Source organism: Genypterus blacodes, unplaced genomic scaffold, assembly GCF_046128005.1.
Source record: "Genypterus blacodes isolate CSIRO-AG114 ecotype Tasmania unplaced genomic scaffold, CSIRO-AGI_Gbla_v1 ptg000327l_1, whole genome shotgun sequence".
Lineage (NCBI taxonomy): Eukaryota > Metazoa > Chordata > Actinopteri > Ophidiiformes > Ophidiidae > Genypterus > Genypterus blacodes.
In genome coordinates, this window is record NW_027467113.1 from 151,633 (window position 1) to 175,935 (window position 24,303).

Here is a 24,303-nt window from a genome sequence, read left to right on the forward strand (position 1 = left end):
CACACAGCTTGACTTTGGTGGTTTATCGTTTTACAGGCGAGCACATGAGCCTGATTAGTGTGGAAGAGTGTGTAAAAAATAGAGATTTTGAGAATAAGTTCATAATATTCTTAGGAGAAATATCTCAATGTGTGAATGCATTTGCAATATTTCAAGAAAACAAGATTTTTTTTATGGAATAAAGACAATATTACTAGGGATAAAGTTGATTTGTTACAAGGATACAAGTTCTGATATTGTCATACTGATGTTAAGTATTTTAACATTTTTCTCAAAATATTACGACGATTTGTTTTCCTAACATTTCCACCGTTTCTGAAAATAATTAATCTGTAGCCTCGTTCTATTCTACTTTTCCCCTTAAAAGTTTCTCTTCCGCGCCTCTCACAGATGAACTACAACTACAAGCCCTGAAATTAGGCCGCGCCTTTTCCGGTCTGTGGTTACCACGGGAGACCGGGGATGCTACCATAATACAACGCTGCTAGCTAACACAAACAAACTGAACACAGCTTGACACGTCCTTCAGTCATGTCGAGTAAAACTCTGTCGAGTCGTAAACTCGTAGCTGCGGGTCCAGACAGCATGTAGCTTTGTAGCCCGCTACTGTGCTGCACTTTGGGGTTGTTTTCTTATTATGGCGAGCTAGTTAGCTGGCTGTGCTAACGCCAATGCTACGCTAACGACAGAGCAGCGCCGAACTGGAGAGTTTGCCTGAATTTGGCCCTTAGTCTAACTAGACGAAGCCACTACCAGACCCTGGATAAACTCCGTAGGATTAAAAGAAGTCTGAGCACCAGCCGCCATGTTTATCTACCTCAGCAAGAAGGTCAGCGACCTCATACCTGACACTACACAACACACAAATCAGGACAGAAAGGGTTAATAAAGACAAATCGTCCATGTTTCCTCAGATCGCTATACCCAACAGCATCCATCTGAAGTGTGTCTCCTGGAACAAAGACCAGGGCTTCATAGCCTGTGGGGGGGACGATGGACTCCTGAGGGTCCTCAAGCTGGAAACCCAGACAGGTGAGTTCACACTGGCCTGCACACACACACAAGAGGAGAGGCGACATGCTGGAGGGGGGGGGGGTCTTAACTGTCAACATCTAAATGTATAAAACTTCACGTGTCTTCCTTAAGCTGAGCTGAACCTCAGTCTGTTGTTGTTGTTATGTCAGAGCCTCAGAACTCAGATTGGAGGTTTCTCCGATCTCTCAGTGTGTGGAATGTTTTTAAAACTTTAGTAAGCTCCTTGACTACATTAGTTTAACATCAGGTCTGTGCTGCTGTGGCACTGTTGGTAGAAATGGAGCCACAACACACAAATCTCACCCCTGTCCCTGTGTGTGTGTATGTGTCTGTGTCTGTGTGTCTGTGTGTGTGTGTGTGTGTGTCCTCTTAACAGATGATGTGAAACTGAAAGGCCTTGCTGCACCCAGTAATCTGTCAATGAACCAGACTCTAGAGGGACACAGTGGTGAGTTATGCAGTTATGAAATAAGCATTTAGTCGTTAATAACAGGCAGGCTGCCCATCCATCTCCATGGTAACACTATCTGAATCATAATGCTTACTTAACTGACAGGTGCTGTACAAGTGGTGACGTGGAACGAACAGTACGAGAAGCTGACAACCAGCGACCAGAATGGCCTCATCATCGTGTGGATGCTCTACAAAGGTGATCACCGCCGTCAGATCAGAAATACACTCTTGTTTCCTAACGACTCTGGCTTTTGTGGTGACTGACAGTGACTCTGGTGCGTTCACAGGCGCGTGGTACGAGGAGATGATCAACAACAGGAACAAGTCTGTGGTGAGGAGCATGAGCTGGAACGCCGACGGTCAGAAGATCTGCATCGTGTACGAGGACGGGGCCGTCATCGTCGGCTCTGTGGACGGTGATCACAGCTTCACAGTATTATAGCAAACATGTTCATAATCATCTAGGCTGCTTTGAGAGGGATTTGTATGATCAAACACTTGGGAACGGCTCGTACAGAGGAATAAAGGCCTCTCGTTCTTCTAGGTAACCGGATTTGGGGGAAGGAGCTGAAGGGGAACCAGCTGGCTCATGTGGCCTGGTCTCCAGACAGCAAGATCCTCCTGTTCGGCATGGCCAACGGAGAGGTGCACATCTATGACAACCAGGGGAACTTCATCGTGAGTGTGTGAGCCTCTGTAATCTATCGCTTTCCTGACTTATTGTGTTGTTACCCTAGAAACACAATGACCAATCTGCCAGAGGACGAGTTTACCTTTCTTGTGTTTACACATCAGGGTGTTAGGAGGTTAGGTTTGTGTGTTTGTTTGTTTGTTTGTCCATTGTGCGGCAGGATTCCCTTAAAAGTAAACCCATGATGATGTAATGTAATTAACAAAGTGTTGGGCCTTGGCAGAGGTATGTGCTGGAGTTAATAATCTGCATGATGTTTCAGATGAAGATGAGCATCAGCTGTCTCAGTAATGTGACGGGAGCCATCAGTATAGCTGGGATCCACTGGTACGCAGGGACGGGAGGTTACGTTGAGCCCGACTGTCCGTGTCTCGCCCTCTGTTTCGACAATGGAAGATGCCAGATCATGCGCTACGAGAGTGATGAGAGTAAGTCCATAATTGTTCTGCCAAGTACGGAGAGATAACTCAGAGAAGTCTCAGGTACACAGAGGCCACAGTCAGACAGTGAGCGGGGGGAAGAGAACAGTATGGCATCAAAAGTGAGGACGCAGTGCCACTCCAGCTCTTTCTTTGCCTTATTTATGTTCCCAAGCTCCACTTTAGTGACAGTGTTCCCTAATGGAGCTCGGCTGCTCTCTCCCCTCCCGCAGACCCGGTGTATATCGACACTCTGATGAACGTGGTGAGCATCCAGTGGAATCACTGTGGCAGTGTGCTGGCGGTGGCCGGCTCCCTCAGAACCTCCAATCTGGATAAGGAATTCAACGTGGTGCAGTTCTACACGCCGTTTGGAGAGGTGAGGGGAGAAGATGCAGCTCTGTACAGCTTAACACTGGAACACACACAGGGACTTGTTAGGTGTCTGTTTTTCTATCACTGCTCTCCTGCCTTCAAACAGCATCTGAGAACTCTGAAAGTTCCCGGGAAGCAGATGACAGGAATCGCCTGGGAGGGAGGAGGGCTGCGGATCGGCCTGGCTGTGGACTCCTACATCTACTTTGCCAACATAAGGCCGGACTACAAGGTGAGGCGCAGACCAACGAAGGCAGAGGATTCACATGTTGTCCAAAGTGTTTCTGAAAACAACAGTGTAACATGTTTCCCATGATCAGAGACAGGGCAGAAGATCTTCAGTTCCCCCTCAGTATGTAGAAACTCCATGTTAAAGTGAACCGTGTCCCCCTGGTGTCGTCTCTTCACAGTGGGGCTACTGTTCCAGCACGGTGGTGTACGCCTACACAAAGCCAGAGCGGCAGGAATACTGCGTGGTGTTCTGGGACACCAAGAACAACGAGAAGTTTGTGAAATACGTCAAGAGCCTGATGTCCATCACCACCTGTGGAGACTTCTGCATCCTGGCCACCAAAGCAGATGAGACTCAGCCGCAGGTACAAACACCACCAACATGTGTGTGTGTGTGTGTGTGTGTGTGTGTGTACTCACGTGTTCATACTAAGGGCTGATGTGCCAGATATGTGAGACCTACATCCCATAACTTTGAGTAGATGTGAGAGCTGAATGTAATGAGTGTGTATCTCTTGTTTCTTCTCTCCCTGTGTTTCATTCATTGCCACAAAGGAGGAAGCTGAGAGTGAATCTGGGAGTAATGCAAAGGTAAAGTACAAGCCACACGTCCATAATGTGTCATAAATGACTACCTTCAGCTCATGAATGACCTCTGGGTTGCTGTGTTTCAGTTTGTCCTGATCCTGTGTAACTCCATCGGAACGCCGCTGGATTCCAAGTACGTTGAAATAGGTGAGTTCATACGGTGTGTGTGTGAATGTTCTGCCTGTGATCATCTGTGTATCATCCATGAAGCAGGGCGGACACGTGTGAGCTTGTATGCATACAGGGGTGAACTTGGTTAGCATGCGGAGGCCGAGCAGCTCCCATGATGTTCCTGGAGCCTATGTGAGAGCTCACACTCCATCTATAGACAGATGTGGAGAGGCAGTCAGCTCTCTGCCTCCCACAGTGTGATGGCATTCATGGGCTCACTGTATCCTATAGCAAACATCAGCAGGCATCTCTATATCTCACACACATTCAGCATTCCTTCCTCCCAGTGACCCGGCTGAGTGTTTGTTTGCTGAGGAGCTCAGAGTTCAAAGTCTGCAGGTTTGAAAGGCTCAGTGGTCTGAATGAGCTCCAGAGATCAGAACCTGCTGAACAAACAGGAGCTGCTTGAACTCTTGTATACAAATATACAGAAGCACATGGGAATTTGATTTATAGCTTATTAGTGACAAGAAAGAAGACATTTTCTGTTTAATTAATCAATAACATTGCAAAAGATTTGTATTTATAATTATATTTTCATACACATCTGCAGCTGTTGCCTTTGAAAAACAAACTCAGCTAAAAATGAGCAGGAAATCATTTTAATTAAGGTATTAAAGACATGTATAGATAATATTAATAAGTTAAATAAACAGATAAAGGGTTTTTACATAGATATAGAGTTTGTCATGTATGTGTTCTTTACTATTCAATCAATGAAACCACCAACATCCTCAACTTGACAAGCTCAGGGTGAAACAGTGAACATGTACGATCTAACCTCACTGCCACACGATGACGTGTCTGCTTCCTCAGAGCCGCTGTTTGTCACCATCAATAAGACGCACGTGGTCGCCGCCTCCAAAGAAGCTTTCTACATGTGGCAGTACAGAGTGGCCAAGAAGCTCACGGCCCTGGTGATCAACAAAGTGACCCGGAGCAAGAAGGAGGGGAGAGAGAGGTGAGCCATTCCTGCCTGCCTGCCGCTCAATGTGGAGGAAGAAGAAGAAGAAGAGGAATTTGTGTGTCAGAACTTGCAGTACATATCAAGCGCGGTCACGGAAAAGTTACAAGTAGGTAAGACGACCACAGAGCGGAGGTTTGCGGAGGCTCCGGGCCCAGCCGAGGATCTGTTGGCTCGCCGTTTCAGTGTAAGGTGTTTGTACTGACAGTGCCATGAAGATGATTCATTCATCCGTCTGCATCACATGCCACCACCAGACAAACCTGCTCTGTTCTGCCAGGCCCTCATGGCACCTACACCACAATACACAGAAATGGAAAGTGCTTACAACTCTGTCCCTCTCTCACTTCCTGCCCCTCCAGGCTCTATCCCATTGACAGCAGCCCCTCAGGAGTGACTGATAGTGGTCTGGACTTTTCTAAAGCTTTCACAGTGAGTGGGGAAACCTTAGAGTTGTGTGTAGTGAACCTGTCTGTAAACAAATCCATTTAACTGTAAGATATCTACACTACATGAAGTCCTCTACATACAACATGGGTCACGCATGTTCCTCTTCTCTTTCAGGCCACAAGAGATCCCATCTGCTGCATCACAGCGTCAGATAAGACACTGATAGTGGTACGGACCAATCTGCTGTTAGGATCCAATTTAATAAGGGAATTACAATTCAGAGTCATCATTTTGCTCTCTCTCTCTCTGTGTCTCTCTCTCTCTCTCTCTCTCTCTCTCTCTGTGTCTCTCTCTCTCTCTCTCTGTGTGTCTCTCTCTCTCTCTCTCTCTCTGTCTCTCTCTCTCTCTCTCTCTCTCTCTCTCTCTCTCTCTCTCTCTCTCTCTCTGTGTGTCTCTCTCTCTCTCTCTCTGTGTGTCTCTCTCTCTCTCTCTCTCTGTCTCTCTCTCTCTCTCTCTCTCTCTCTCTCTCTCTGTCTCTCTCTCTCTCTCTGTATGTCTCTCTCTCTCTCTCTGTCTCTGTGTCTCTCTCTCTGTCTCTGTCTCTGTCTCTCTCTCTCTCTCTCTCTCTGTGTCTCTCTCTCTCTCTCTCTGTGTCTCTCTCTCTCTCTCTCTGTCTCTCTCTCTCTCTCTCTGTATGTCTCTCTCTCTCTCTCTCTCTCTCTGTGTCTCTCTCTCTCTCTCTCTCTCTCTCTCTCTCTCTCTCTCTCTCTCAGGGCCGTGAGTCTGGCTCTCTGCACAGATACAGCCTCCCTGAGGTGGCGCTCCTGCAGAAGTACAGCCTGAACAACAGAGCCTACTACCTGTCCATCAACTGCAACTCCAGGCAAGCTGAGACGATGATGTCATGACACAATACAGTGACTCCTTCATCCAGGAGCAGACCCCGACACACCCGACACACTCACATGACTCAGGGTCACACACTTACAAGCTTTCACAGCCTTCAGGTTCCACATGTAACTGTGGAACCTGCAGCTCCATGTGGTTGAACCCCTCACACACTCCAGCATGACTGAAGGTTGAATGCTCTCCTGTGTGTCGCTCAGTGAGCTTAACGTCTTTATCTCTTTAGTCGTCTGGCGATCATCGACATCGCCGGCGTGCTGACGTTGTTGGACCTGGACTTCCGCGCCTCAGACGGCAGCGCTGTCAATCAGGCGTCGGCCGGGGATCCGTCCAAGTTTGAAAGAAAAGACGTCTGGGACATGAAGTGGGCCAACGACAACCCCGATCTGTTCGCAATGATGGAAAAGACCAGGATGTACGTCTTCAGGAACCTGGACCCTGAGGTGAGTCTCTGTCCGGGTGAAACCTCACACACCAGCGCTTACTGTTGTGAAAACCAACTATCTCCACTCTACACAGGAACCCATCCAAACATCTGGATACATCTGCAGCTTTGAGGACCTGGAGATCAAATCTGTCCTCCTGGATGAGATCATGAAGGTACGGCTCCTTCTCTAATGGGATCCAGCACAGACCCAGCTGCTCTGTGTGTGTGTGTGTGTGTGTGTGTGTGTGTGTGTGTGTGTGTGTGTGTGTGTGTGTGTGTGTGTGTGTGTGTGTGTGTGTGTGTGTGTGTGTGTGTGTGTGTGTGTGTGTGTGTGTGTGTGTGTGTGTGTGTGTGTGTCTCTTATGGTGTGTTGTGGCCTTGCAGGACCCTGAGCGGCCCAACAAAGACAACCTCATCAACTTTGAGATCCGCTCGCTCAGAGACAGTCGAGCGCTCATCGAAAAAGTGGGGATTGAAGATGCGTCGCAGTTCATCGAAGACAATCCTCACCCAAGACTCTGGTAAACAAACACAAACTCTGATCCACAATGTTTAAGGACCTCACCTTTGGTTTTGGATGAATCTGTGTTTTTCCCTCAAATGTAAAGCTGTCATGTATGTAGTATAGGTTAGAGGAGTCTGCACTGAGCTGTTTTCCCTCCATGCTGGCGTGGGAGGAGCCTCACACTCATGTGCCACATTTACACTGGAGGTTTGCTTGGAGACTTTTGGAGCAGCAGCCTTAACGTTGTTGCGCAAATCCATATTTTGGCTGAGACGTTGGCTCCCAACATGTCCGTCTGTAACCTGAAGAATGTGAAGGAACCACAACCTGAATCTGTGAAGACATGAGGATGAAGTCTGTGTGCTGGGTTAGGGTCAGAGGTCAACATGATGGATGACGCAGATCTTCTACGATTTAGTTTCTCCTGGGTAAACAGACATTATAAACTCAAGTCTGCACTCTGTATGTGAGAGAGAAGCTGACCCCTTAACCTTAAAGGTGAAAGTGCAGCTCAGTGGAAACCCCGCCAATGTCACAGATTCCAGTCAAAATAAAGAAATTGTCCATCTGATTGTGTTCTGTCCATCATCGCCCTCCTCAGGCATCTGCTGGCCGAGGCAGCCCTGCAGAAACTGGACCTGAAGATGGCCGAGCAGGCCTTCGTCCGCTGCAACGACTACCAGGGCATCGAGTTTGTCAAGCGCCTGGGCAACCTGCAGAGTGAAGCCATGAAGCAGGCGGAGGTGGCGGCTTACTTCAGCAGGTTTGAGGAGGCGGAGAGGATGTACCTGGATATGGGCCGCAGGTGAGCCGGGTTTGAGAGGGACTAACTCTAACCAGTAACCTGAAGGTGACGCTGGACTCTTTGTTTCCCTGCAGGGATCTGGCTATAAGCCTCAGGATCAAGCTGGGAGACTGGTTCAGGGTGCTGCAGCTGCTCAAAAGCGGCTCTGGGGACTGTGATGATACTCTGCTGGAACAAGCTCACAACGCCATCGGAGACTACTTTGCTGACAGACAGAAGTGGTAATGGAGACGTTTGTTCTTTCTGAGTGTAGTGCTTCACATCCTTCACCTCAGTCAGGTCAAACATGGTCTCTCCCTTTAGTTCTTAAGAGGTATGAGTGGTTTCCTTTCCCAGGGTGAATGCGGTGGAGTACTACATCCAGGGGCACAACCAGGAGCGTCTGGCAGAGTGCTACTACATGTTAGAGGACTATGATGGTCTGGAGACGCTGACCGGTTTGCTACCTGAGAACCACAAACTTTTGCCGGTGAGCCAAGTGTTCAGCTTTGACCTCATGTACCTAATGTGAGACTAAGTTTGCTTCCTCCAGGCTTCAGTGAGTCTAAACCTCCACTGTTTGTCTCTGCGCTGTAGGAGATTGGACAGATGTTTGCCACGGTGGGCATGTGTGAGCAGGCGGTGAGCGCTTACCTTAAATGCAACCAACCCAAAGCTGCGGTCGACACCTGTGTCCATCTGAATCAGGTGAGAGACGGGGGCCAGAGGAGCTGTGGCGCCAGCGACATCCTGGCACCCGCCCCGGGTTTGACAGCTTTTTACATCACAGTGGCGCTCGCTGTCCGCCCACTCTCATCCTGAGGAATATGTAGCTGCAGAGTGTGAATGGATCTGGGAGCCTCCAATGTCAACTCAGACATTTGGTTTAACAGATGAGCTGTAACTGATCAGTGTCCATGTTCCACTCACACACAGAGAGAAGTACACTGGGTACATGTGTAGGATCCAGTATAACAGCTGTACAGTCCAGCTGATCACAGTGTGTTGATTGTTGTTGTGCTGCTGTAAGAGGAGAGAGAGCAGCAGGATCCTTCCATCACACAAATCCTGCAAATAGAAAGGAATTTAGTTGGATTTTAGTTGGATTGGGGTCTTGGCCAATCCCTGGTGTCACCGTGGTAACCTGGTCTCGGTTCACCTGTAGGTCACTGTACTGTACTGAGTGACTGAGTACTTGTTCACTAACTAAGCTTCTTCAGCCTCACCACAGCTGGTTTGTGTGAGAGGAAGCTGACTGAACTGTGATTAAAGCTGCTGTCCTCCCTCTCAGGAAGATTCTCCCCTTAATTTGGTGTTTATCTGACAACAAAATGAAACGGCTGTGGCTCCAGTATAGAGCACGTCTCTCTCCTGAAGCTCCCGTACACACAGACCGATGAGGACAGGAACGTGTCGTGTTAGGGAGCCGATCTAGGAGCCCGTTGAATATGTTGTGATTTAGTTTTGTAAAGTATCAAATGTTATTTCCTTGCAGTGGAACAAAGCAGTGGAACTCGCCAAGAACCACAACATGAAAGAGATCAAGTCCCTTCTGGCCAAGTATGCATCCCATCTGCTGGAGAAGAACAAGACCCTGGAGGTGGTGGAGCTGTACAGGAAAGCTCACTACTTCCTGGACGCAGCCAAGCTCATGTTTAAGGTATTTCACTTCCTGTTTGATGTGACTTTCACCTGTAAACAAAGACGTCTCTGAAGCTGAAGTGAAGTGGGAATCAAACCGTTTGGCGTTTCATCCGTGGGTTGTGAACTTCTCCCTCAGTGACAGGTTTAGTGTTTAGTGAAGTGAAGCCATTTGTTGTGCGTTTGTTCAGATAGCAGACGAGGAGGCCAAGAAGAGGACACGACCCATGAGGGTGAAGAAGCTCTACGTGCTGGCTGCTCTCCTGGTAGAGAGTTACCACGAGCAGCTGAAGACGTCCCAGCAGAGCAAAGCCAAGGGGAAGAAATCAGAGGTAACTTGTTTAAGGTTTGACTTCTTTAGGGGAAAGAACATCACAGGCTCATTCACAATGTCTAACAAGTACATCCTGCCTGGTTGATCCTACTCTTTACACGTTTAGGCAACATTCGCCCTCGCTGGGCTCCTGGAGGAAGACGCAACCTTGTCTGACAGTCGTATCGTGGACAACGCCTGGCGTGGAGCGGAGGCGTATCACTTCTTCCTGCTGTCTCAAAGGCAGCTGTACGAGGGCTACACGGAGGACGCCATCCGCACAGGTAACCTGCTCACTGGGACAGAGCTCACACAGGGGGCGGGGCCAGGAGGAGGGCATGTTTATCCTCCAGACCTTAAAACCATTTTCATCATACTTGGAGAGTTAGGTCATGTACTGTAGCTCCACCTTGTGGCCTTGTGTTGGCAACTGCAACTAAATTCTGCATAAATCCCCTTCACTTATTAGGTTGGTTTGTGTTTGAACACAGAACACGAGTTTAAGCTCCTCTGCATGAAGTTAGAAGTTTATTTAGTTACAAATTGTTCTCTGGCTGTTATTGTGCTGTGCAGAACGTTGAATGTTTTGCTCTCGGATGAATAGTAACATAGATCTGAAGTTGTCCACCAACGTCTCAAGACTGCAACAACTTAGGAAAAACAATCTGTGACCTCGCTCTAATGTCAACTTCCCTGAAAACCCCTTGTAGCCCTTCACCTCCGGGACTACGAGGACATCATCCCGGCCGTGGAGATCTACTCCCTGCTCGCCATTTGCTCCTCGGCCAGCCAGGCCTTCGGCACGTGCTCGCGGGCCTTCATCAAGCTGGAGTCCCTGGAGAGCCTGGAGCCCGAGCAGAGGCAGCTGTACGAGGACCTCGCCCTGCAGATCTTCACCAAGCACAGCCCCAAGGACAGCCGCATGGTGGAGCTGGAACGACCCGGGGACGGGTGAGAACTCTTACAGGAACCTCTCGCCTACAACCAACCAGTTTGACTTCCCGCCTGTATCTTATCTCAATTTTCATTTGTCTTTCCCCCTCAGGCCGGAAATGAAGTTACCCACAAGCATGGTGACGGGTCAGCAGATCCGGGAGTACCAGTTCTGGATGTGCAGCGTGTGTAAACGCTGTGCGCTGGAGCAGGAGATCAGCAAACACAACTTCTGCCCTCTGTGTCACAGCTCGGTCGCCTAAGACAAGACATGATGCCTCTCTCTCGCTCTCGCTCTCGCTCTCTCTCTCTCTCTCTCTCTGACTTTATAGAACTCTTTTGTATTTGTCTTCTGAACATAATAATGTTTTTCACACGATTGATCATGTTTGGCAAAAAAGCTCAAAAGAAGGAAACTATCATGGAACAGCTGTGTTTTCATTTCTCTATCTTTGTCATTCATCTAGACCAGGGGAGTCAAACTCACTTCAGCCCGGGGCCACATTCAGTCTAATGTAAACTCCAGTGGGCCGGATCATCAGAACTCAGGATTGGATGTTTTCCCTTTGTTTTAGTGCAAAGAAGTACAAGTACATGTTTGAATGTTTACATTTAATAAAACTCACTTTTTTACAAAATTCATTATATATGAAACAACTTGTCAACATCTATAAATGATTTTAAATGCACATACATGTCCACATCCGTGTATTAATGTGAGAAATTAAAGTAATAAAGTAAAGTAATAATAGCGAACAACAATCAATGTAACGTTCAAAGACATTTCCGGACGCAGCATTTACTGAAATGCACCAAGCTGGAGATGAATACAAAAGAGCGATGACGTCACTGCTGAGGAGAGCAAATATAACTTCAAGAAGCCTTCACAGACGGAGAAGACATGAATGAATCTTTTATTCAATCAAAGAATCTATTCTTGTTATTCAATCCAATCCACAATCGTCAAACAATTAAATACAAATACCTTTAGATCCTACGTATGGGCTTTTGATCCACGGTGGGTAAGGGTTAACGCCTTCTTCTTCTTCACAGCGAGAAGTTTATGGGTTTGATCCTCGACCACAGCCTTTGTGTTTGGAGTTGCGTGTCAACAGAAACAGCGCAGCCCCAGTGGACAGATTGGGAATAGCAGTTTGCAGCTGAATTTACTGTTGATGTCTTGTAATTTTCACACCTTGCAAAGTCATACCGCGGGCCGGATTGGACCTTCTGGCGGGCCAGTTTTGGCCCGCGGGCCATTTGTTTGCACCTCAACACCTCATCAAACACAAATGAAACTGATGTAAAGTTGTTGCACGTTGTGTAAATGTGTTACACATCAAAATCTGAAAAAAATCACTTCCCCCTCCTCAATCAGTGATGGTTTAACCCGGCTCAATAAAGTTCACCTGGAGCCACGCCTCTTTGTTTCCCAGATGACACCAACAGGTGAGAAACAAACACTGCTGATGTGCTCCATTGGCATTGGAAAGGACAAACTAGCAGCTGATGCTGAACATGTGCTGTGTCCTCTTTTTGCTTGAAATGCGTTCGCTCACTGTATCCATGACATTTTGGTGCAGAAGTTTATCCAGGATAGAACATTTAGATCAGACAGCAGGTTTATATGATCTGATCCACACACACACACATGTTCTTCTAGTTAATAATCTATTTGCAACAAATGTTTGTGCAACTTCATGCAGCAGTTGAACGATTATTAGTTTCATGCTCGTCTCTTTCAAGCTTTAAATTCATTGTAATTTTTGAGGTTTGAAGTTTCTGTTCTCTGAAACACAAACACAGTCCAACCTGCAGCCTAGTCTGGATTTTGTGCTGAGAAAGGAAATGTCCAGTAAAGGAATCTCGTGTCATTCTACAGGCTGTAACTGTGATGCAACCAGACCCTGCACCTGCTCTAATGTGAAGCACATCACAGACAAGAACCTCTGAGGAGCCTCTTCATCTTCATACCTGTCTGAGACTTAACTCCGCCTCCATCATGGTGTACAGACAAGTTCTTCACACAGCCACACCTGACGACTGCTTCATTAACGTTAATGTAGGAGGCTTCAAGCGACGCATGAAGCACGACCATCTGAAGCGCTTCCCTCACACTCGGCTGGCCCTTCTGCTGGGTTGCAGCTCCAGAGAGGCGATCCTGGAGCTGTGTGACGACTTCATCCCCTCTGAGATGGAGTATTTCTTCGACCGCAGTCCACTTTTCTTCCGTTACATCCTCAACTTCTACCTCACAGGCAAACTCCACCTGAAAGAGGGGCTGTGCGTCGTGTCCTTCAGTCAAGAGATTGAGTACTGGGGCATCGAGGAGCGTTACCTGGACTCCTGCTGCAGGTACAAGTTCTCCAAGCTGAAGAAGCTGGCAGAGGATCACAGCTCGGATGAGAGCAGCTCGGACTCGTCCATGGAGCTCTTTCCTTCAGAGGCCGACCTGCGAGGGTTCGAAGGCTCCTGGTGTGCAGACGTCCGTAAGAACATTTGGATCCGACTTGAGAATCCCAGTTACTCCTGCTTGGCTAAAGCGATGGCCGTGGCCTCCCTGAGCATGGTCGTCCTCTCCATTGTAGCCATGTGCGTCCACAGCATGCCGGAGTTTCATCAGGTGGACGAAAATGCCGAGCAGCTGGATCAGACGGTGCAGGAGCACCCGGCGCTGGCCCACTTCGAGAACTTCTGCGTCCTCTTCTTCTCTGTGGAGTTTGTGGTCCGTCTGGCCGTGGCGCCTTCAGCCAGGAAGTTCTTACGCAGCCCGCTTAACATCATCGACCTGATAACGGTCGTGCCCTTCTACGTCACTCTGGCCGTGGACGTGGCAGATGAAGGCGAAAGCTCTGAGTTGGAGAACGTTGGCAAAGTGGTGCAGATCCTGCGGCTGATGAGAGTGTTCCGCATCTTGAAGCTGGCGCGTCATTCCATCGGCCTTCGCTCTCTGGGGGCCGCACTGAGACAAGGCTCCAGGGAGGTGAGGCAGCTGGTACTCTTCCTCTTTGTGGGCATCTCCATCTTCTCCACGCTCATCTACTTTGTAGAGAAAGAATCTGAGAAGTCCAAGCTGCACACGATTCCCATTTGCTGGTGGTGGGCCACCATCACCATGACCACAGTGGGATACGGGGACACGGTCCCTGTTACTCAGAACGGGAAGGTGATAGGGGCGATGTGCATCGTGTACGGGCTGCTGATCATGGCTCTGCCCATCAGCAACATCTTCGACAGGTTCTCCAAGTTCTATGAGAGGCAGAGACGCATCGCTGCCCGCCAGAGGAATCACCAACGAATCAGGCTCAGCAGCTCCGAGTGAGACAGAATGTGGGTAAGAACAGAATGAACCTGAAGCCTGGAAGGAACAACAACACGACTACCTCATATTTCTTATGCTACTGAGCTCATATTGACTGTCAGCATCGCAGACGATACATCTGTTCTTCCAGGAGAGCAACAGTAATAAATACTGGAACATGCGGCCTGTGAAGCTCTTTGTCTGGGTGGGAGGAGCTTGATGCTCTGCTAAACACTGGACAGAGCTCCTTCACCAGGGTAAGGACAGTAACTACCTCCCTTCCTGTTCTCTAGTAGCAATTGTAGTTTAGACTCATTACACCATCCTGTTACTCTGAACAGAATCTTATGTCCTTATTGGACTTTAATCTGAGTTTGAAGCTGCGTGTAAACATGAGGATGGACTCTTCATCCCATCGCTGTGCCTTTAGGTTGTTGAACTTTGTGTACGTCCTCAGATGCGGACACACTGACTGATTAGAAACAGGACAGATATCTGTTGGACGCCCTTCAAAGAGTTCCACTAACCTGGATAAGAGAGAGGCTGCAGGATCAATCGATGTGATCTCTTCATCTCTGGATTAAACTGCTGCTGATGAAGATAAAACTCAGTGAGTCACAGGAAGCTGATTATTCTGAGGCTGAAGCCATTTTAACTAAACATCCACTCAGCGCTCACCTTCCTCCTCTCTTCCTCTCTCCCTTGCCTCTTGTCCTTATCGTCAGCAACATTGAAGGTCATCTCCGCTCTGAAGGGCAGCCAAGAAAACACACACGCACACACCGAGATCAAAACACAGATTTGTAGGGAAGGACTATAAAGTGACCAAGACGAATGTATAAAGAAATGGAAAAGTATCCAATCGAATGACTTGACTGCAGTGTATAAAGTGTATCTTGTATAAAATGTATTAAAGTTTAAATGTGACGTTCATATAAATCAGTTTCCTAACGTGAAATCTTCTCATTATCTTAGGTATTTTTCTAAAAGAATATTTATTACACATAGAATTGTATGTTTATATTTGCAAACCCTCCGATTTCTTCTGTAGAAAGAAAAGGACCTGGCTTTGACGTCAGTGCCCCCAGTGGCCTCTTGTTGTATAACATACAAGCATGGCACAGTGAACAGGTTCAATCATATTTACATCCAAATATACAAGATGATGACCTTTCAAACTGCTTCATCAGGTGGTTGATCACTTTGGTTCTTGTTCTCAGCTGTTTATCCTTTTCTTGTTATTCCAAACACGGATTGAATTGAATGACTCCAGGTGTCATGCGGCTCTGCGACCACAGGGTGGAGCTGTTTCCCATCAAACACAAACTGCCCTGGAAACGGAATCTGTTTGTTTTTTAATCGACTGATAGAAGCAAAGTTTGTTTTATTCACGTTGTCTCCTACCGGCCTAGTCACTCACACCTTCAGCCCTGACAAACTGTAGCTTCACTCCAGCAATTTCACTGGATTTCCTCACATTTAGGTCATTTACAGTCAAACTGCTGTAGGTCACTCACATGTTTTGATTGATAATAATTGGAAGTGACCGAGTTCATGACATTTTCACTTCAACATTGTAGATTGAACATTCCCAGGAACAAAACAGACCCACTTCAAGTCGAAAATGCATTTTATTATTATTATTGATTTAAATTAACAAACACTGCTATACATATTGCTGTTTTTATTAATTTTGAATCATTTTAAACAGATAAAGCATTTGGAAAATTAAGTAATAGTAGTTGAAAACAGGCGACAGACAGTAGATCTACAGTCAATGGCTTTCCTATGTGATTCTCAGGGGTCCAGAAAGGTTCAACACACAGACGATTCAGACTCGCCCACAGTTTTTGGTTCATCGTTTCACCTCCACGCACGACGACGTCGGCGCAGGGCGGCAGATCTCCGCCCTGCAGCCCCACTACAGCGCCGTGAGCGGGTGAAAAAGGTGACGCGTTCCTTCGAATCAAGCAAACAGCAGCTTGTAATCAATCAATGGATGGACGTCCATTTGCTGCACCCAGCACAACAAAAGTCTCCCAGCCCCCCGCCCCCCACGTCTCATCCTCAGGTAACAAAAAAACAAAGACGACGACGACGACGACGACACCCCTGACGTTATATTCATAAGGAATGTTTGAAGTAAACAAATATTGCAGTTCTCCTCTTCTCAGTGCATGCTAGTGAAACCCCTCACCCCTTAAAGATACAAACACACTCAAATAATGAAAAAGAAGAAGAAGAAGAAGAAGAAGAAGTGCTTCATAGAACCTCAGAAATACGACGTGTTCTCTTTGATCTCAGGCCGGCTGCAGAGTCTCATCTGGTCCTTAAGCTCACATCAGTCGCTGTGCCTGTTTGAAGCCAAACGGCCTCCTACTTTCTACCAAGTACCTCAAATGTTGGCATATGTTCATGCACAGAAAGATCAGCAAGTTTGAACTGAATTTCCACATTGTTTTTATACTAAAAGTGACAGATTTACAAAGAACCGTATAAACAGGCTTGAGGTTATTGCCAGCTGGCGACGGTGGAAACCACAGTGGCTTTTTCCAAAGTGGAGCGAGTCCCTCCGTTACACAAAGACGCACAAATTACAGGATCACATGTGTAACACAAACCTTTTTGGCTTTTGAAACCTGACCTGCCATGAGAGGCAGTGTTGAAAGGGTCAGACCCTTATTTGGATAAGGAGAGAAACAAAGAGCTGAGGAGGGTTTGAGTCGGCGGAATGTCGGAGCAAAGGGACGACAGGGAGCGACGACGACGTTTCCCTCTGGGGCCAGATCACACGACGGGGGGGCCGGGGGGAGGGGAGGGGGTCTACCACACACTCACACACACACACACACACACACACCAGAGATTCCCTGACATCAATGTAAATCACATACACTTTGTCATAAACATGTTGCAAGATCACCGAGGAAAAAGCACATCAACACTACTGAAGTCAAGCCACATGGCAAAAGAGCAGGAATAGATTAGTGAGGCTGGAGGGTCCCCCCGCAGGCTGAGGGTCGCCCTGCAGGCTGGAGGGTCGCCCCGCAGGCTGAGGGTCGCCCTGCAGGCTGGAGGGTCGCCCTGCAGCCACAGAGACGACGCATCAACTAAACACGCTGTCAAATCTATTAGCACAGCCCAGAAATACATGAAAGAGATGAAGTCAATGTTTACCAGCTTGTCCACACTCTTCCTGAATCAAGGTCCAGATAAAAGATGAGAGGAAGTCTCACACCTCAGAACCTCCGGCAGAGTTTTGACCTCGCTTAGTGATTTATTGATTGATTGATCTTGTCGGAGTGCAAGCGTCAGCCACATGGCTTCTTTGTTTTCCTCATTGTTTTCAAAAAAATAGAATAAGAACTCTTAAGTTGTCGTCGACTCATCTCGCCATCGGCAGAATTCGGCGACTCTCCGTCTGTCAAAACAGTCTGTTCGGTAAAGACGGCGACAGTCTGGAGGGGAGCTGGATCAGAGACACTCCTCGGTTTGGTTCACACACTTTAAAAAAAACAACACTGAAGCAGGGGGAGAGGGGGAGAGGAGGAGGAGGAGAGGAGGAGAGGAGGAGAGGAGGAGAGGAGGAGGAGGAGGAGCGTCTTAGCCCTTTGTTGGAGAAACGGCTCACATGGTCAGCTTGGTCCGGACTTGTGAATGTGCTCTTGGGTCTGTGGACAGACGGGAGGAGGTGTGCAGTTGCTCCTCACAGTGTTCGTTTAGCGGCTCGGCCCCGGTTCAGAGGGCCAGCAGGGTGGGCGAATTGAGCGAGTCTGAGGACTGATCGCCGCTGCTGCTGCTGCGCCGGTGGGCCTTGGAGCAGGACTCAGAGGAGGGCGAGGGGCTGTCGGGCTCCAGCATGCTGGGGTAGGTGAATATGAGGTTGGGGGCGTTGGGCGTGGCGGCCGGGGTGGAAGCCGCCACCACCGGCGTGTTGAGGGCGTCGCCGTCTATGCAGAAGATGCCGCCGCCGCTCAGGCAGATGGGCTTGATGACGGAGCGCTGGGACTTCATCTCCTCGTCCTCCGGCTCTTGCTTCACCACCACGTGGTTGATGGAGCCACGGGCGGCCATGTTGGGGCGCATGGTCAGAGGGAGGGGGGCGCACTGCTGCTGCTGCTGCTGCTGGTGGTGCTGCTGGTGGAGGAGGGGCTGCTGGTGGCGATCCTCCATGGGCAGCTTACACGCGGGGTTATGAGCCACCAGCATGAACTCCAGCTTGTCCTTCTCCTTCTGCAGCGTCTCGATCTCCTTCTGCAGATCGGCTTTCTCCTCCTCCAGCTTCTCTGTCTCCTGCACACACACACACACACACACAAAGAGAGGGAGAACGACGTCAGTATGGACGAACATGTAGAGACTAAATACGAAATAAAATAAAATAAGAATTTATGATTAGACTCTTCTGAATGACCTCTGACCTCTGACCTCTGACCTGCTCACACACAGCTCATGCATGTGGCCTCCTTGTTACCGGACAAGAGGACGAGTCGGGGACGCAAACTAGAAAGCAACGAGTCGTCAACATCCACGTCCCTAAAGACGTTAAAGGCTGACCTCTTCACCTTTAACCCTAAACAGACCTGTCTGCTTAGTTTGACTCTGCTGGATAATGAAGATGTTGTACGTTTGTCCCTGATAACTTAAGGGATTTTTCCTCAGGCTCTTTTGCTGTAAAACCCTTTGAGTAAACATGAAGTGTTCCTTTAAAGTGCCACAGGGGGGCAGTGTTTGTTTGCACAACTCAACCCGGACAGAAACACAACAACGCTCCTATTTGCACAACAACGGTGTTTGTGTGAGTGTGTGTGTGTGTGTGTGTCAGTTTAGATTTCAAGTGTTAGAATCTAAAGTCTTCAGCTTAAACACAAACTGGAGCTTCAAAGCCTTTAATAAAAAGGATTCTGAACAGAGATTTCACGCCTCATTCGTTAATGTGTCACTCAGAGACACAAAGACACTTGGAGACAAGTTAAGACGCACAGAGACACACACAGAGACGCACAGAGACACACACAGAGACACACACAGACACACACAGAGACATACAGACACATAAGGACAGGGCTGAGCTGGTGAGTTCAGGTTTTTGGAGCGAGACATGCAGGCAGATAAACATGGATACGCTGACATGCTGTCTGAGAACTTTGACTCATAGGCAAAGGTATGAGGAAGTGAGGACAGGGAGCCAAGGGAGGAGGAGCCCAGGGACAAGCGGCGAGTAAAACATTAAGGGACGACGGGCTCAATCAAAGACGGGGAAACGGCACAAACGCTGCGTGTTTACGTTCCTGGAATGAGATACTTCCTTATTTGGGCTTTTAAAAAAAGCGGCAGTGTGAAGGAGGAAGGGCGTTATTCCCCCTGGAAGAGTGTGTGTGTGTGTGTGTGTGTGTGTGTGTGTGTGACGTGTTGGCAGTCTGGATGTTGGATTGTTAGAGGAGTAATTTGCCCCGTTTACAAACTGTCCCGCATTCTGCAGCGGCGTGGGCCTGCAGCACATTCCTCTGTTTCAGGCCCGACAGACTCCACTTCACTGTAATTCAGCTAATGATTCATTTAGACGCTGTTACCGTCTGCAGCCAGCAGACAGGCCGACCTCTGTCTGCATCACACACACACACACACACACACACACACACACACACACACAAAGCTTTTCATCAGCCGTCATCTGTTCAACCAGACCTGCCGGAGTCAAACCAGTCACTCCAGGTATTGGAGTCAGAGTCGGCCGGGCCGTCAGAGTCTGGACGGCTGCCAGACTGAAGCAGAGACGTGAGCCCGGCGCTGAACTGACACTCTTTTGTTTGCCGGCGTTCCATTTTTGGTTCGCTTCTCAACTCGACAGACGACTCAGGTGCGGCGAGGTCTGACTCACTCTGGGTGCTTTTAGCTGCAGGGAGACGCGGCGAGGAAGAAAGAGAGACAGAAAAGGAGTCCTCCTCCACCCGCGTTCAGGTGGATCGGGCCTTTGAAGCCGATCCAGCTCCGGTTCCTACTCACCCCTTGGAGCATCTCGGTGAGCTCTCGTCTGCGGTTGCGGCACTTGGCTGCGGCTAACTTGTTCCTCTCGCGCCTCACCCTCCTCTTCTCCTCTTCCTCCGGGGTCAGCTGAGAGCAAGTGAGGAGAACACGGCAGGTGAGACTTCACACACACGAGAACAATCAATACACAAGTGTAGGAACACGACCTCGCTGAACTCATTCTGCCAGCTAGAAAATAAACACGTTTCCATCGACGCTTCGCCCTTAAGCAAACATGTTCATTCAACGATTTCCAATGTAAATATAAGACACCTCGCTCGGCTTACAGCGCACACACACACTTAAACCGACACTCGGGAGCCAGAGCCGCGTCTCTCACCTGCTCGTCCCTCTTGCGTCGTCCTCGGGCGTCCCCGATGGAGCGGATGACGCCGGGCCGGGCCAGCGGGTTGTGACTCAGCAGGCCCGGCCCGTTGCTCAGGTGGTGGCTGTACGGGTGGGAGCGGCTGTACGGGTTGGACATGGAGGTGATGACGGTGGGCTGCACCATCCACTGCAGGTCCTGACTGGTGGTGATGGCATTAATGGTGGGGATGAAGGCACTGTTAGAGCCGGGCATGTCGACCCTGTACTTCTACAGAGAGAGAGAGGAGGAGGAGAAGAAGAAGAGTGTGAAGAAGAGCGTGTGAGGAAGAGCGCGTCTATACGGTGATACAGCATCGTGTCACTTCTTCCCATAAGCTTCTGGAGTTCTGCTTCATCATGATCAGATTCACACATTCTCCACATTTGAAGCTTCTAGTAAAGATTGAAACACTGTGCAGCTACATGAGGAGAGCTGTGACACACACACACACACACACACACACACACACACACACACGCTGTGAATCATGCAGGGAAGCCCGAGATGAAGCAGCTCCTCTTTACTACAACAGAGTGGCTTGAACATAAAGACGTCTGGAGCTTTGGATCCATAATCAGAGAGATAATGAGGATGAAGAAGGAGACAAGTGGACATGAAGCAAGGGAAGGAATCTGAGGAGGAGGAGGATGATGATGATGATGATGATGATGATGATGATGATGCAAGGTCTGATGAAGTGGAAAAGCATTAATTGTTGCTCTCAAACCGGAATCGCACTTTGGTTCACATTTGAACCCAGAATCCTTCGCGCAGGCTTCGAACCCACAACTAACCGGCGAGTGCGCGAGTTGCATCAGAACAGCGGCATTAACCCTTTGGTCCCCCGCTGTGTCGCTGAGCGTAACTCACGCACGTCCCCCATCCGCGTTATTCCCGACTTTCCTACGGATATCCCGGAATCTACTGGAACTTTGTTTACGTGGTGACTCATGTGAGTGGGATTTGTTAACCACATGTGACCCGCGGTCAGTTCCAGTAAGGAAAAGAGGGGAGGGAGGGGGGGGCGGGGGGGGGGGGGGGGGGGGCAGAATTAGACGAGTTTACCTTCAAAATAAAAGCATCAGGTAAGCAATAATAATAATAATTGTTAGAATTGTAATTAAAGTAGTGATAATAATATAGAGGGAAGAAAGAAAATGCATTTAGAAGAGAGATTGTGATCAAATGTTGCTCTCATAAATATCCCTTGTTTTCCCAGGAGGCGGTCATGTTCCAGTCCGCTGTGACAGGCAGCCAGTGTTTGATTCCACGGAAGCGAATCGGTGTCAGATATGAACCGAAGTCATTTACTGTAATCTAACGTGCGCCTGTTCCACAGAAGCCACTGCGCAATAAGTGTGTGTGTGTGTGTGTGTGTCCGTGCGGGTAAACAACGCGCAGCTTCCTGATCCAGATCCGCGCGTCTGCCTCGCAGCTTTAGAACCTTTGCGGCTCGTATCCACGGGAAGTTAAATCAACACATGAGCGCCACTTTGACACCGGGACACGGAGGAAACACCGCGGGGTCCCGGGCTCAGACTCCGTGTCCATGCGCGCTGCTTCCCGCTGGAGGAAGTGGGCCATGCGCACCGCAGCGTGAAGCGCGTCTGCGAGCATCAGACCCGCCGAGTCCCCGAGTCCCCGAGTCACCGAGTCGATCTCCGCTCAGACCCGAGATCTGGAGTTGAACACGCAGCCTGGAAGCGCGCAGCTGCAATCGTGTGGCGTTCAGGTGCTGAGTTCTCTTGAAGATCCGAGTGTATATAAAACCTGAGTGTGTGTGTGTGTGTTTGTGGTTTCATATAGAGCAGCTCAGGCCCTCACAGAGCAGCTCAGGCCCTCATAGAGCAGCTCAGACCCTCATAGAGCAGCTCAGACCCTCATGCCAGAGGGAACAGGACGCGTAAAGTTCGACCCCCCGTTGTGATTCGGGTCAGCTTATAATGTAGAATGGAGGACGAGGATCCAGGGGACTGACATGTGGAAGCTCTGGGTTCAAATCCCCCCACAGCTGCACAGAGCGAGTCTATACACACACACACACACACACACACACACACACACACACACACACACACACACGGAGAAACTTCACCATTTTCTATTTTACAACGAATGAAAGCATGAGCGCGTAACTCTTCAGCTTCATATCGAAACGCGGTGAAAACTGCAAAGTATTTCTTCCTCTCCGCTCCTCAGCTCCTTCGCTCTGCTCCTCAGCTCCTCTTCCCCTGTCTTTGCTCGCAGCCCGCCGGTGAACACAAACTGATACTTATTCAAACTGAATCGCCACATTGTATTTTGCATTATGAGTGTGAGAGGAGTGAACACACACACACACACACACACACACACACACACACACACACACACACACACACACACACACACACTCTCTCTTCCATCTGTTGAATCACCGGTGACTCGGTGTCATCGAGTTTATTCGATTACCAAAACAAATCGCAGAATAAAACTCTAATAATTCGCCTTTAATACGCCAAATGTCAGTAAACGGCAGAGAATAAAGGCGCAGATGAATCTCCGGTGCGTCATTGGAGCTGTGCACAGTGATTATAGGAGAATTAGCGCAGTTATCCTCAGTGTGATCAGCGGTGTTACCTGGTAGTTTGAGGTAGAGAGCGGACTGCCGATCGTGCTGCTGCCGCTGGTGAAGGACTCTGGCTGGGCCGGAGAGGTGCTGCTGCCGCGGGAGGAGGTGTCGTAGGTCCCGGAGTAGTCCTGGTACATGATCCAGGAAGGACGAAGGCTTCAGCGGGCGGCCGGGCTTAAATCCTCGCAGTGAAAAAGGCACAAACGTGTAAATCCTCGGACTTTGAGCTCAGAAATCCAGAGACGCGTTCAGACGGACCGGGTCTAGAACCTGTGAGGGGACCAGCAGGTAGAGGAGCTGCTGCCTGTGTGTGTGTGTGTGCGTGTGTGACTGAACCTGTCGCTCCACTGCGCTACCAAAGGTCCTCACGGCGCGTAAACTTCAGCCTAAAGTCAAACGCGCAGCTTCAGCTTCAGCCTCAGCTGTGTGTGTTTGTGTGTGTGTGTGTGTGTGTGTGTGTCGTCGCTTCAGTGACTCACTTCAAGCGCAAGTCTGTGCTGCTCTGGAGTGTGTTCCGCCGCTCTGCCTGTCAGTCACTCTACGCCGCTCTACGCTCTGCACTTCACGGAACTTTTGTCTTTTCCTCTCCACTTCCTTCAGATGACTCACTTCTATGGCACTATGAAGAACTGCAACCGCTTTTCAACGCCAACGAAACGACCTACGTCACGGCCTGGGCGTAGCGTCCAGGCGGGGGGCGGGGCTGAGAGAGCGAGAGAGAGAGAGAGAGAGAGAGAGAGAGGGGGGGGGGGGGGGGGGGTGCTTCTGGTTTCGGGCAGCAGAAAGCGGACCGGTCCGTGGCTCCGTGTCTCGTCCCGTGGACTCCGGGGAGGTGAAGTGCGGGTTCGGGTGTGCGGAGCGGCGACATGTGCCAGGGGCGGATTGTTTTGTTCTCTTACGGACGTCAGCGGTCGCCGTGAAGTTCCGCGTCTCACCGGCGCTTCGGTCCATTGACGCATGTTTCCTAAAATGGGCAGCTGCGTCAGAGCGCGTGTGGGTTTCCTTGGTACGGGACGCGTCAGACGCTGGAGGGATTCCCTCCCTCGGCGCGCTGCTCTGCGGACCCGCAGCTCCCGGGGCGCCGGGGCCGGGGCCGGTTCGGTTCGGTCCGGTCTCGGCCCGGTGGGCTTTGGAGGAAATGAGAGAAACACACGATCACACAGAGGGAGAG

The 24,303-nt window shown here is 49.3% G+C and overlaps 3 protein-coding genes across 3 annotated transcripts; 2 read left to right on the plus strand and 1 right to left on the minus strand.

Annotated features, from left to right (window-relative positions):
• The first annotated feature begins 440 nt into the window (after positions 1 to 440).
• wdr35 (WD repeat domain 35) lies at positions 441 to 11,603 on the plus strand. The gene is made up of 28 exons (XM_076137623.1): positions 441 to 829; positions 915 to 1,032; positions 1,412 to 1,483; positions 1,592 to 1,684; positions 1,776 to 1,904; positions 2,033 to 2,166; positions 2,442 to 2,607; positions 2,832 to 2,977; positions 3,080 to 3,205; positions 3,384 to 3,569; positions 3,760 to 3,795; positions 3,879 to 3,939; positions 4,780 to 4,924; positions 5,290 to 5,359; positions 5,492 to 5,545; positions 6,091 to 6,200; positions 6,450 to 6,666; positions 6,743 to 6,823; positions 7,035 to 7,171; positions 7,757 to 7,960; positions 8,035 to 8,181; positions 8,297 to 8,429; positions 8,537 to 8,647; positions 9,435 to 9,599; positions 9,772 to 9,912; positions 10,021 to 10,177; positions 10,604 to 10,844; positions 10,939 to 11,603. The coding sequence occupies exons 1-28, from the start codon at positions 806 to 808 to the stop codon at positions 11,087 to 11,089; spliced, it is 3,555 nt and encodes a 1,184-aa protein (XP_075993738.1). The 5' UTR covers positions 441 to 805; the 3' UTR covers positions 11,090 to 11,603.
• A 1,225-nt stretch (positions 11,604 to 12,828) lies between these two features.
• On the plus strand, positions 12,829 to 14,148 carry LOC142988438 (delayed-rectifier potassium channel regulatory subunit KCNS3-like). Its single transcript, XM_076137616.1, has one exon. The coding sequence runs from the start codon at positions 12,829 to 12,831 to the stop codon at positions 14,146 to 14,148; it is 1,320 nt and encodes a 439-aa protein (XP_075993731.1).
• A 1,591-nt stretch (positions 14,149 to 15,739) lies between these two features.
• On the minus strand, positions 15,740 to 23,767 carry fosl2 (FOS like 2, AP-1 transcription factor subunit). The gene is made up of 4 exons (XM_076137596.1): positions 23,141 to 23,767; positions 20,495 to 20,749; positions 20,134 to 20,241; positions 15,740 to 18,420 (listed from the first exon to the last, which is right to left on the minus strand). The coding sequence occupies exons 1-4, from the start codon at positions 23,267 to 23,269 to the stop codon at positions 17,866 to 17,868; spliced, it is 1,047 nt and encodes a 348-aa protein (XP_075993711.1). The 5' UTR covers positions 23,270 to 23,767; the 3' UTR covers positions 15,740 to 17,865.
• Positions 23,768 to 24,303: the final 536 nt, after the last annotated feature.